At 45.2% G+C, this 12,657-nt stretch overlaps 1 protein-coding gene across 1 annotated transcript in view; it reads left to right on the top strand.

Moving 5' to 3' along the window:
• The window catches only part of LOC135917796 (nose resistant to fluoxetine protein 6-like), a 413,546-nt gene extending 407,974 nt beyond the window's left edge, over nt 1–5,572 (top strand). The window contains exon 15 of the mRNA XM_065451401.1: nt 2,658–5,572. Within this exon, the coding sequence (XP_065307473.1) occupies nt 2,658–2,948 (291 nt within the window). The 3' untranslated portion in view covers nt 2,949–5,572. The remainder of the gene's footprint in view (nt 1–2,657) is intronic.
• Nucleotides 5,573–12,657: the final 7,085 nt, after the last annotated feature.

Below are 12,657 nucleotides of genomic sequence, written 5' to 3'. Positions count from 1 at the left end.
GCAAGAAATAAGCGTCCATGCCGAAGAGCACAAAGAAACTTCTACAAGCTAGAAGATAACTTTAGGAGCGAAACGTCAAAAACTAAAAGTCCTAATTTATTATTAATGAGCGACGTTGGTCACTGCGGCCCTCATCATGTATGACTTTCCTGTAAACTTGGCTGAGGTGGACACCCTGGCCGACTACAGACAACGAGTGCTAATATTAAAAGCGAAAAGACGTTTATCATGGTGGGGCTAAGCACGAGATCAGGGGATCAAATCGCGGCCGCGACGGCCGCATTTCGATGGGGGCGCAATGCAAAAAAAGTGTGTACCGTGCATAGGGTAAGAATCCCGGTGGTCAAAATAAATCCGGAGTCCCCTTCTATGGCGTGCCTCATAATCTGATCGTGGCTTTTGCACATATTACCTCAGAATATAGTTTTAATTATATTTATCATAGACATTGAACGTGTGAATTTGAGCCTCGGGCAGAGTTTGTTGAGTGAGCCGTTGCGTCTTCAATGAACGTTTATTGAGGCTCTACCTTAATAGATGTAATAAATGTGCGAATGCACTCCAAGCGGTACCACGTTTCTCGTGTGTAAAAGATGGAACTTAGATGAATAAAATTGCTGCGAAATCACTGTTCGCTGACACTACTTGCCGAGACAAGCAACCATTCAGCCAAACATTCAGCCATCCAGACCCTCCACAACACTTTCCTAAACTAACAAACTTTCCTTATGCTGGACTTTTTTCATAAGAATTTCCTAATTTATTTAAACTCTGTCGGCATGTAGCTTGAGCTCCGAGCTTTTATCCTTACTCTGCTTTTGTGTACCGTTTGAACGTTGCTCTCCTCAGAAAAAAATTTTCCCTGTAGACTACACTAACTCTCCCGGTACTGCACCCTCTCCGCGATATTCGCGCTAGAGACCACAGGCATTTGTGGCGTAAACTTAGCGCAGCCCACTTGTAGGTGCGTACCGTTACCTGAATATGAAATGTGAACTGGTAAAATAAATTCTTCAAAACTTATGTGAATATTGAGTGTCGTCCGACGATGATGCGTAACCCATATTCTGTTACCCGCCGTGGTTGCTCAGTGGCTATGGTGTTGGGCTGCTGAGCACGAGGTCGCGGGATCAAATCCTGGCCACGGCGGCCGCATTTCGATGGGGGCGAAATGCGAAAACACCCGTGTGCTTAGATTTAGGTGCACGTTAAAGAACCCCAGGTGGTCGAAATTTCCGGAGTCCTCCACTACGGCGTGCCTCATAATCAGAAAGTGGTTTTGGCACGTAAAACCCCATATTTAATTTTAATATTCTGTTTTTTTGTTTGTTTTAAGGCGTCAGTTCTATGGAAATCCGCAAGGTGGAGGGTATTACTTGAACGGAAAATATTATCATCTACCCGAGAGTAGCACGAAGCCACAAACGAAATACAACATAAATTTTTCATTAAGAAAGCTCCATTGTTGAAGAAAAATTCATTCTGGTCTGAGGATCAAACCTGCGAGCAGTGCTTTGCTGTGGCAATTGTTCTACAATCCGGACTAACCAGAAGGTTAGCTGATTGCAAAGCGAAGATGATAGAATCAAACACTCGAATAACACCCTTGGTAGTACAGATGGTAGAGCAACCGCCCTATTAACGTATTGGCCATCAGTTAGAACCACGTCGTGGGACAAATTTTAGAGTGGCGCTCTTAGGCGCCCGTTCCAGCACCGAGCGTCGGCGTCCTACCTCGTAAACGAGCAAACGAGCACAGCTAAAGATGAGCGCAAACGCGGAGAGCAGCACGGGATGAAAAAAGTGGCGAGAGAGAAGAGAGAGCTAGGATGAATGAGGGAGGGAAAGAGATAAGTAGAAGGAAGGGAGTAAGCGAAGGAGTAGGGTATGGCGAAAGCGTGACAAGAAAAGCGCAGTGACGTGCACGAGGAACTTCGCGGTGACTATGGCTACGAGATGGCGCAAGAGTAGTGCGCGTCGTCTGTATGGCAGCAAAGCGCAGCAGGAGTACAGTGTACTAAAATACTGCAGCATGAGCCGCGGTTGTCTACGACGGCTGCTGTGAATCGCGTCCACGTGTCACCCATGCACTTCCTCTCGCGATCGCCCGGTTAGTGAGGCAGTCACGCCGCATTTATCTCTATTTGCAAGGTGCCGCACGAGACAGATTGTCCGTGCCAGCCAGCAGAGCGCGAAATGAATCCACGCATACAGTTGCGCTCACATTTCGCATTAGAGAGTACCATAATTGGAGGTGAATTTTTCTTGAATCGCTATGCTGTCCTTCTGAAATCCTCGTATGGGCATAATTTTTAGCTTCGTGTTGCTCTTGGCTGAATTAACAGTTCTTTTTACAGTTTTTTATGTATTGTTTTGTTTTTATTGGGGGTGCATTTTATTAGGGGTGCACAAGTGTATCCGTAGTCTTTGTTAGGATTTTAATTTCAGTCGTTACAGGCAGCACTGGCGTGGTATATTTTTCTTCCACATATTTGCCTCTTCGTGCGCAACCCTACTATGCATTATATAGTTTACAGAGCTTGACCTGTTCATTTTTAAACCTATTTTGCTGGTCGGGGCTCTCTTCGTCACTGACGGGCTTCGCTGCAGGCCTGTTCTATTCTGCCGCATGAAAGTGATCATTCGATCCCACGCAGCTGTTCCTGTTCTGCGGCCTGATCGTGCTTGGTTACCTGGGCGCGGTGATCTGCAGCGTGCTGGCAGACGCTCCGCTGCACTCCCTCGAGCAACTGATGTGCGAGCGCCTGGGCCTGAACGGCGCCGGCGGTGAGGGCTGTCCGCGGCGCTTCCTCGAGGTGGCCAAGCCGGTGCTCAAGGCGCTGCCGCTTCCCAGTTGCACCAAGATCACCATCCTCGGCGAGAAGGCTCAACCCGCGGCGGCCGCGAGCACCGACGCGAACCGCCTGCCGCCCGAGTGTCGCCTCTAGGAAGCGAAGGACTCTTCTGCACGGGACGAAGCACGGGTAGCGGCGGCAAGACCACGCTGTCCAGCTGTGACATTCGTGCTCTGCGCTTTCCAAGAGATCTACGCGTTCGTGTGCTGCGCTATAGAAGGTGACCGCGGGCGCCTCGCGATCGGAGGCGGGCCCCAAAAGGAAGGAGGAAAAAACGCCTCGTCCCCTTCTCCCCACCCACCACTTTTGTTTCTTGCACTCATACCGGGTTGGAGGAGGCCTGAAAGTTCGCGTGTTTCACTCGCTCCCGCGTCACTAGCCATTTTTGTCCATAGGCGGCACGATGCGCTTTCATGAGGCCCTTGATTGGTCATGTTCAACGAACTGCCACTGTCAATGGGCCTCTCTTCATTTTTCGTTCCATAAGCAGCTAGCCCGCGCGCATCGCAGGTGGCTATAGTTACGCATTGTTCGGCCTTGTGCACTCGGCTGCTGCAAAGTCATTTATGTATTCGCATCGTGGGTTCAGGTACACCTCTGTGACGGTGTGGATGGGCTGTCTCAGTTGGTTGTATGGAAGCATGCAAAAGAAAAAGTCATGATTCATTTGTAACAATCGCGCGCAGCATAGCTGTGGGATGCCCCTTCATTGTGAATATTTGACGTCCTTGGGTAGCACTGGAGACTATTTCTCTACAATTGTCTCGCCGTTGGATCCATTCAGCTTCGCAAATCTTGTAGCACCGCACATAGTGGTCATTTCCAACGAAACATGTCTCTGGAAACAGTGTGCGCTCCCACAAAATTTGAGCACCAAAACTTAATTATGACCCAGATCAAGAACCACATTCAGAACATTGCTTGCTTATGCTATCATTGGTAAATTGCTTGAACATGGAGCCCTGCTCAGGCTTCCACCGTCTCTACAGTTAACGACACAAGCCAGCAAAGGGCAGCGCGAACACAGCAATGTTAGAAAACCACGCGTTTCAAGCCACGTTGCCGAGTGAGGGAGTTGCTTCTGGAGTTTCTAAGATACAGTACAGGTATTTGTATCACTAAAAACTACAGATACAAGAAACTTCCACGCTTAGCAACGTTTCACATCTGAGGTCTCAGAAATACAAGCTTAAGGTAGCTTGAAGGCCTGAATAAGTCATGGTCACATTTCTGCGCGTACATACGATGGTCCTCGTGTGGTACGCCTGATAATGGCAGTGACCTTCCTTGCATCAACCTTACCGAAGTAATAAATCCAAAAGAGTTCTTTCTCAGCGGTGGCGAGCCAATGGACGGTGACGCGTTTCTAATCTTTAGGAGACCAATTTTTGATGCATTTTTTTTCATGGAAATCTCTCCAGCTCTATGAGGGGCAACGTTTTGAATCCTGGTTACACGCTATTAAATAAAGGTGATAGTGGCGCTCCTCGCTTGGTGATACCCTCGTTTGTCATGGGCTTTAGATAGCAGTACATTAAAGTTCTTTGCACTGTTAGTGTAGCGTAACAGTGGGTATTTTCAGCGCTGAAAAGTGGAAAGTTTGGATATTAGGTGTATCAATTGTTGCATGAGCATTACGAAGAGTACAATAAAGGCCGGACCCTTACGTTTATGAATAACAGTCAGGCATATTTTTTCTGCTAATACCGAGTCAAATCAGGTCCTCGATCGCTGAGTGCACAAACAATCCCTAATGGCCACGCCTCTGGGAAAGCCGTTTCCTGTTTTCAGAACGATTAAGACATTACTTGAAGCGTAGGGCGTACGCGTGGCGAGGATGTTCGCATGACTCTGCTTGGAACGTACTCTGCGAAGTCCCTATTTCTTTGAGTATCTTACGCACAAAGCTTGTATGACATGGAGCACTGCTTGGTAGCTTTTTCGAGGATCGAGGACAGTGGATAATGCCGGTTAAGCCGCGTCAGAAGCATACCGTAAGGCGCGATTTATTCAGTATTCCCGCGCACACAGAGAGTTACAAGAGCTTAACGAATCTGATTCCGGTTTGTTCCTAATGTTCCTATTCTGTTTGTGAGCACTTCCCCTCGTGTACGCAGTGGGTGAAGCGAAACAGTCGTTTCTGTGTCATACAGAGATTGTGAAGCAATGTTGGTTACGTTCATCAATATTTTCACTCAGGAGATATTTTTTGTCGTTCTTCCGACCGTAAGCCGATCGCACGGAGAGAAAGACGTTGTTACATTGGTGGAGCCATATAGTTTATATTTTGTTGATGGGGATTGAATAGTCTTAGTTTTACACAAAGCGTACAGGCCAAAGTTTCTGAGCAAGTACCGAGCAATACCCTGGGATAAAGAGAACGTATCGACGGAAAACATTTGCACAGTGCCGGTGGCAGCCAGTGAGCTTAAGGCAGTTGTTTGCTACCAAGTGTTCGTGGAAGCGCTTGTCACAAGTGCTTCTTATGCCTGTTGTCTGATAACTTCCTTGTTACTGTTTATTGTCTCTGTGGTCTTTGTTTCCAACCCAAGAGCCCTCGCTCAGGTCGACTCGTTTCAGAGCGCGACACACCTTGTAAATAAAGACGTGAGTCACATGGAATGGTCATGCTTTATTTCTCTTCTCATTCCCTTCCAGACTGTACATACCGACAATGTACCCCCCCAACTTATGGAATAAAGCTTAATACCCTGTTTTATTTTCTGTCTGTTATCGTCAGTCCATCGCAAACTATTTCAGACAGCATCCACAAAAAAGCAACATGCTCTTTGCTGGCCTCTGTCCACATCGTGCGATTGCTTCCCAGTTAGTCGAAGTAGGGGTGCCAGCCCCTGATGGTAGCTATCCATTTCGTAACTAAATATTTGCTGCCGCGATTATTTAGCTTTAATTTATTAAGACAAAAGCCCTAGACCGCTCATGGGCCGAAAAATCCGATGTCCGGCGTTAGGGCACCTAAATTCATGGCACGAAATCCCATAGGCGGTCGAACACAGTACTCGTGGTGTTAATTAAGGCGAATTAGGCCATCGATTTCTTTATAAAAAAGTGTGAAGCCAAAGCGAAGAAGAAGCGTCAGCACGGCCTGTGGTGTTAATTAAGGCAAAGTTAATCAAGACAGGTAATTAAGGTTCTCGAACCCAGAACCATTGCTGTTAATTAAGGCTAAGTTGATTAAAACAGGGTATATTGAAATACAGTTCATTAAGGCACTCGAACCCACCAGCTTTAGCTGGAGTCAAACCCGCGACCTTTGGCGTTAATTAGGTCGAAATTAAATAAGGCACAATAATTAAGGTAGAGTTAAACACTCAAACCCATGACCTTTGGTGGGAGAAAACAAGTAATTGGAAGTAACAACGCATTAGACTGAAAATGTTTAGTAATATATTGAATGTCTCGTGAACGGACAGGCTTTCGCATTCATCCTGTTCAGCGTATGCTAAAGTGACTATCAACATTTTACTTACGAATGATCGGTGCTTAATCCGACCAAACGCATAAATACGCTGCAAGCAAAATGTGAGGCGGTGGTCAGACCTTTTGTCTCCGATTCTTCGCCATACGCCGCCTAAACCTTCTTGCCTTTTGCGCAATCGCTCAACAGCAAGAACGCTGACACAGCTTCAAGAATTGGCCTGCGCTATATATCGTGTATCCAATGGCTTCACTTGCTTCATTGCTTCGACGGATATCTGGGCAAAAGTTAAAGCCAAGACGATTGCATTCGATCCGTCTCCGTTGCTTCAGGCCTATTCATGCTTTCGGTCTGCGTGCAGCATCGACCATTTATTGGTAGCATGTTTGACGGCACTAATGTCGCTGCGCGCAAGTGCCCCGTCACGTGGAACTTTTTCTAACATCGCGCGCTTTCTTTGAATTGAACTGAAAAATAGGGTTTTAGGTGCGAAAACCACAATTTGATTATGAGGCATGCTGTGGAGGGTAATGACAGCAACCGCGAATTTAGGGTATTCGCTCGCTGATAGCGCAAAAATGCGTGATTTTTGTAGTTTGAACGCTTACGTGCATTTCAGTATTGACATGTCACCTTAACAACGGAAGTGGAACGCCCACAGTAAATAAATACTAGAAGGTTTCGAACCCAGCAAACTGGTAGTCATTTTTGTCGCGCTTTCGCTCATGCTCACAGATCTTTTTTTTTTTTCGAAAACAACGTTGACGCATGCGGTGTATACCTAAACATTGTCCTTGGAAAGGACTGACGCCACTTTTGACTAAAACTGTAATTGAGTGACTCCATGAAAAGGTAAGGGACCAAGCGAGGTGAATAAATACGGCAGCGTTGCCAACAACGGAAGCTACTGTAGTTATCGAGAAATAAACATGCGTGTGAAAGGTTATAATGATAGAGAGCACGTGACAGAAAACAGTCTTCCATTAGGAAAGTGTCAAAAACTAAGGGCGAGGTCACCGTTTCGATCGCGGCCGCGGTTACAGAAATTTAATGAGGGTAAAATGCAAAACGCTCGGGTACGTAGATTTAAGTGCACATTGAGAACCCCGGTTGATCAAAATTATTTCCAAATCCCCCACAACACTGAACAATGAGATCGTGGTTCTGGCCCGTAAAACCACAAAATTCATTGTTTTTCTAAGTCAAAAGCAAAAGACAGGCACATGACCTCAGTCGTGCGACCTTCATAAACACTGATAAATGATTGCCGTCGTTGCAGACATCTAGTTTAAAGTATAAGTCTGTGCGTGCGGCCTGTGAATATTTCCTGCCTGGCGTATAGTATAATATTTCCTGCCTGCATGAGTATAATGCCTGAATGTTTTGCTGAAAAACACATTTGTCTTACGTTCTCTTATGCAACAACCCATAGACGAGTACAAGAATGTGAGAAAGAGCACCATAAAGCGACACATCTCACCAAACAAAAGGGAAAGTTTATTGCCAAAATATAAAGCAGTCCTTTCAGTAAAACCAGATCACCCTTACAAAAATGACTTTAGACTGTCTATAGAAAGTCTATAGACTTCTTATAGACGACCTTTCCTTTCTATAGATTTGGACTTTTGTTGATACAAAGTCTGTAGACTGTCTATAGACGAAAGTAGATAAAGTTTCTATTTCTTTTTGTCTATACGCAGTCTATAGACGGTCTATAGAAAAAAGTCGATAAGGTGTTTGCTCTTTTTTGCCTACTTCCCCTCTATGGACTACCTATAGACGAAAGTCGATACAGCTTCTATCTATTTTTGTCCATACTTTGTCTATAGACTTTCTATAGACGAAAGTCGATAAGGTTTCTATTTCTTTTGTCTACTCGCAGTCTATAGACAGTTTATAGAAAAAAGTCGATAAGGAGTTTGTTTCTTTATTGCATCCTTCCCCTCTATGGACTGCCTATAGACGAAAGTGGATTACGGTCTCTATCTATTTTTGTCCATACTTTGTCTATAAAATTAAATTAAATTATGGGGTTTTACGTGCCAAAACCACTTTCTGATTATGAGGCACGCCGTAGTGGAGGATTCCGGAAATTTCGACCACCTGGGGTTCTTTAACGTGCACCTAAATCTAAGTACACCGGTGTTTTCGCATTTCGCCCCCATCGAAATGCGGCCGCCGTGGCCGGGATTCGATCCCGCGACCTCGTGCTCAGCAGCCTAACAGCATAGCCACTGAGCAACCACGGCGGGTATACTTTGTCTATAGACTTTCTATAGACGAAAGTCGATAAGGTTTCTATTTCTTTTTGTCTACTCACAGTCTATAGACAGTCTATAGAAAAAAGTCGATAAGGTGTTTTTTTTTGTATCCTTCTCCTCTATGGACTACCTATAGACGAAAGTGGGTACGGTCTCTATCTATTTTTGTCCATACTTTGTCTACAGACTTTCTAAAGACGAAAGTCGATAAGGTTTCTATTTGTTTTCCTCTACTCGTAGATTATGGACGGTCTATAGGAAAAAATCGATAAGGTGTTTGTTTCTTTTCTGTCTACTTCCCCTCTATGGACTACCTATAGACGAAAGTGGGTACATGTCTCTGTCTATTTTTGTCCATATACTCTGTCTATAGACTTTCTATAGACGAAATTCAATAAGGTTTTTATTTCTTTTTGTCTACGCGCAGTCTATAGACGGTCTATAGAAAAAATTCCGTAAAGTGTTTGTTTCTTTTTTGTCTGCTTCCCCTCTATATGGACTACCTATAGACGAAAGCCGATACAGTCTCTATTTATTTTTGTCCATACTCTGTCTATAGATTCTCTATATTAGACAGTTAATAATAATAGTCGGCTAAGGTTTCTATTTCTTTTTCTCTCCTGGTGTATTGAATGTCTATATAAGAAAGTCGATAATATGTAATGCCGAGTTCCCATACTCCCCGCCCTCTGCGAAGGCGATGATATGGCACTGGTTCATGCGCGACCGGCACCTCGTGCAACCCCGGCGCGGCGGGCAAACCGTGCAGACTGCTAGTCGTCATTCGGTGCAGCTGCACCGAACGAGGATCGCGGCGGAACAGGCAACGTCCGAGTCACAAAGGTCTTCCAGGCACCCGAAGGCCCTAAACCTGGCTGCTTCCCGGACGTACACTTCGCGAGACCAGTTGGTGAAGGTCAGATGGTGATGATGTGGCAAAGGTGGTGAATAAGTCGCGAAAGCCGGCAGACCAGGTGGTGAATTCACCACCTGGTCTGCCTCTGAGTTGTCGTGGTATTGCATGTCTATAGATTAACAATAGACAAACATCGTTAATCTGGGCCCAACCCGTGTACGCTGTAACCAAGCGCAGGTACCGGTGGATAATACGTAGCTGCGTTTGATATAAGCCACTGAAGTTGTATACTGCTGAGATTGCTGTAGAGCCTATTTGTAGACATTAGTATACACATAGTGTATACCTCCGCATTTGTTGACCACATGATATGATCTACGTAGTCGGTCTCGGCAATCCCAAGACAGTCTTCACAGTTGTCGCATCACTTTTGCGGCAGTAGAATAAAGAAAGCAAAACGCCGATCCAATTGTTATAATAGTTGTTATGAACGCCAGCTTCAGCTACAAGTGGATTCCAAACAGGCATCGAGCTAACAGCAAAGACACTCGTAATGTTTGTAGCTGACAACGCGGACTTTCTGAATGTGCGATGAACCGATGTCGCGCATGTGGTGTTCGCGTTGTGTGTCGTCCGATTCTCGGATACTTTTCACATTTTCTTCATACCTCGGCTGCGTCACTAACATAGGGCGGTTTTTTGTTGACTGATATCCTGCACTATAAACCCATCAAAGTTTCTCATTCACTTAAAATAGGTGCCAAATCATTAGAGCCCACCCAGTATTTCGCCGGCGGTATGCCTGGGCAGCCACGCATATGAGTACCACAATGCTGTACTGATTGCTTTGACCTATCACCGGAACAGAAAATTAGCACTAACATACGTGCGGGCATCACATTTGGTGGTATGCTGGAAGATATGCTACAAGTACGCTGTATTACTAATCGACGCTGGCAATAATGTGTCTGAAACGTTTGAAGGGCCCTGTAATGGCTTTTGCAAACAGCGCATTCAAGTTAGCGTTCCAGTCTCATACGATAGCCCACAGCATTTGTCATACAACCTGCCAGCGCATTTCCTTCGTCCACGAGAAAAGATGAATAATGGTGATAAAGATGAATAAGCCACCCGTTCCGGCGCGCATGGCGCGCAGAGAGAGAGCGAAAAAAAAAATGAAGGAGGAAAAGGCGCTCACACTCCTCCGAGCGCGCACGCCCTCCCGCGCGGAGCTCCTGCGCATGCTCGGAGATCTTGCGCATGCGCGGCGGTGCGCCATCTCAACGAGCGCGCCGGGCACGTAAACGGTTGTACCGGTGTGCGGTGTCCGCCTGAACGTTGGTGTCTGTGTATGCGTGTCATCTTTGTGGCATCACACGTCAACTACACTGAACGGTAAGCTTTAGCAAAGATGTTTTGCGTCAGTAGCTCATGATTATGTGAGCGCATTTCGTAGCGCGATGCGGCTGCATGTAGCGCAGGCGACTCGGGTATAGTGTCGGTTTGTCGTTGACATGGTTTCATAACGCGCTCTTGTTCTCGCTTCTACTATACGGAATGTTTTACGGCGAGCGATCGCTCGGGCTTGTTGATTTTCGCATAATAGTTTAGGGGCGTAAAGAAGGAAGCTACACCATGTTTTAACTTGATATTGAGCTACCACTAAGCGGATTGTGTATGTTGGGCAGCCAGTGTGGTAGATCTCATTTCGTGGCGCTTGATCCAGCCGCGAAGAATGCTGCGCGGCATGTGTAGTGAAATTCTCGTGACACGCTTTACGTATATATCTCGAAATTGTGTTAGCATCAAGAATGTTCTGACAGACACGTATAGTTAAATAACTGCTAACGTACTCGGATGAAAGGCCGTGTTTGCGGGGCATGCATCAGCAGTGTGTGCACTGCTGTTTACGCATTGTTTAAAGGTAGCAGTATTTTTAAGGTTTCTGGAAACCAATCTAAATAATTTTGGGAAGTTACCGCAAGCAAAACACGAGAGTTGAAGAAATGTCAAGCGAAAATCTCTAGATTCACCCAATCTATTTATATGCAACCAGAAACGCTTTTGGAGCATGAAACCTGCGATAAGCTCAGTCACTCGCAGCTTCGCAACTTAGCCGAAAAAAATGGAGCACAATAAATTAGTCGCTCCGGGAAGCACCTTTACACGTTTCAGACTGAAGGCATTGCGTTTGACCGTAGTTGGAAGATTTGTTTTTTGTCTCTTTTTTAAACAGTTTAGCAGCAGAAGTTATCTTTCGAGCTATATGAAAAGCGTTAAGCGCCTTTCAATGCTACGGGGTTATGCAGTTTACGTGCTCTTAATCTCTAGGCAGCTGCTGGCGCAGATTCGCATTGTGCCAGTCGTGCACGGTATGAAGCCCTTGTCGTGCGCAATAAGTGTTCCGGTTTTCATTACTGTTGCATGTAGTGCCGTCGTCTTGGACAGACTGCATACTATATGCGCTGTACAAAAGAAAAAAGTGCCAGATTATCAATTTGGTGGTCTTTTCTTAGTAGATAACGCACAGATTATTCAAATAATTCAGTGGACATTGCATTTGTTCTACCCTTATTAACACACCTAAGAGATCGTAACATGTTTTAGTTGATAAGTGACCTGATCAGTACGCCCCCATTCATGTGCATTCTACTGAAAGTGTGGCAAATGTATTCATCTCGAAGTATGAGAAAAGAGACAATGCAGACTGTTCTAAGCGGAAATAAATTGCAAATGTTAACGTGATTGTTCAAAACTGCAGTCAGTATGCTGAGCATGTTCGATCGGCACGGGCACATTGCATTAACACCTGAAAAATGTGCACAGTCCAGCAGGGTATCTTTGTTTCAACAATTATTATTATAGGAATCGTTTGGGATTCTCACATTTCTTTCATTTTTATGAGTACACTGTGTGTCACATGAACCTGTCTTGAAACGAAACGTACCGTTGCTAACACCGCTGACCATTATGGTTGTCTAACTGCTTATCATACTATAATATAACGAAACATCATAATGGTACTGATTAATATTGCCATGTAGTCTTTAGTCATAGGTAAACAAAGTTAACTAGAGGCATAAGTGGTGAGAGCAAATTATATAGAAAACTACTATTGAACCGTAAAAATAACTCATTGTATAGTTTTCCCTCACATTGTTGCATTTGTTTTACGCGTGTCTCTGTGTCTTCCGTGCTGTACTCGTGTGGCCATCAATTACGAACTTGCCGAAGCCCTTGTCATCT

The sequence above is a fragment of the Dermacentor albipictus genome, unplaced genomic scaffold (assembly GCF_038994185.2).
Source record: "Dermacentor albipictus isolate Rhodes 1998 colony unplaced genomic scaffold, USDA_Dalb.pri_finalv2 scaffold_13, whole genome shotgun sequence".
Lineage (NCBI taxonomy): Eukaryota > Metazoa > Arthropoda > Arachnida > Ixodida > Ixodidae > Dermacentor > Dermacentor albipictus.
Note: the sequence above shows the minus strand (reverse complement) of the source record. Positions and strands in the feature narration are given on the sequence as shown.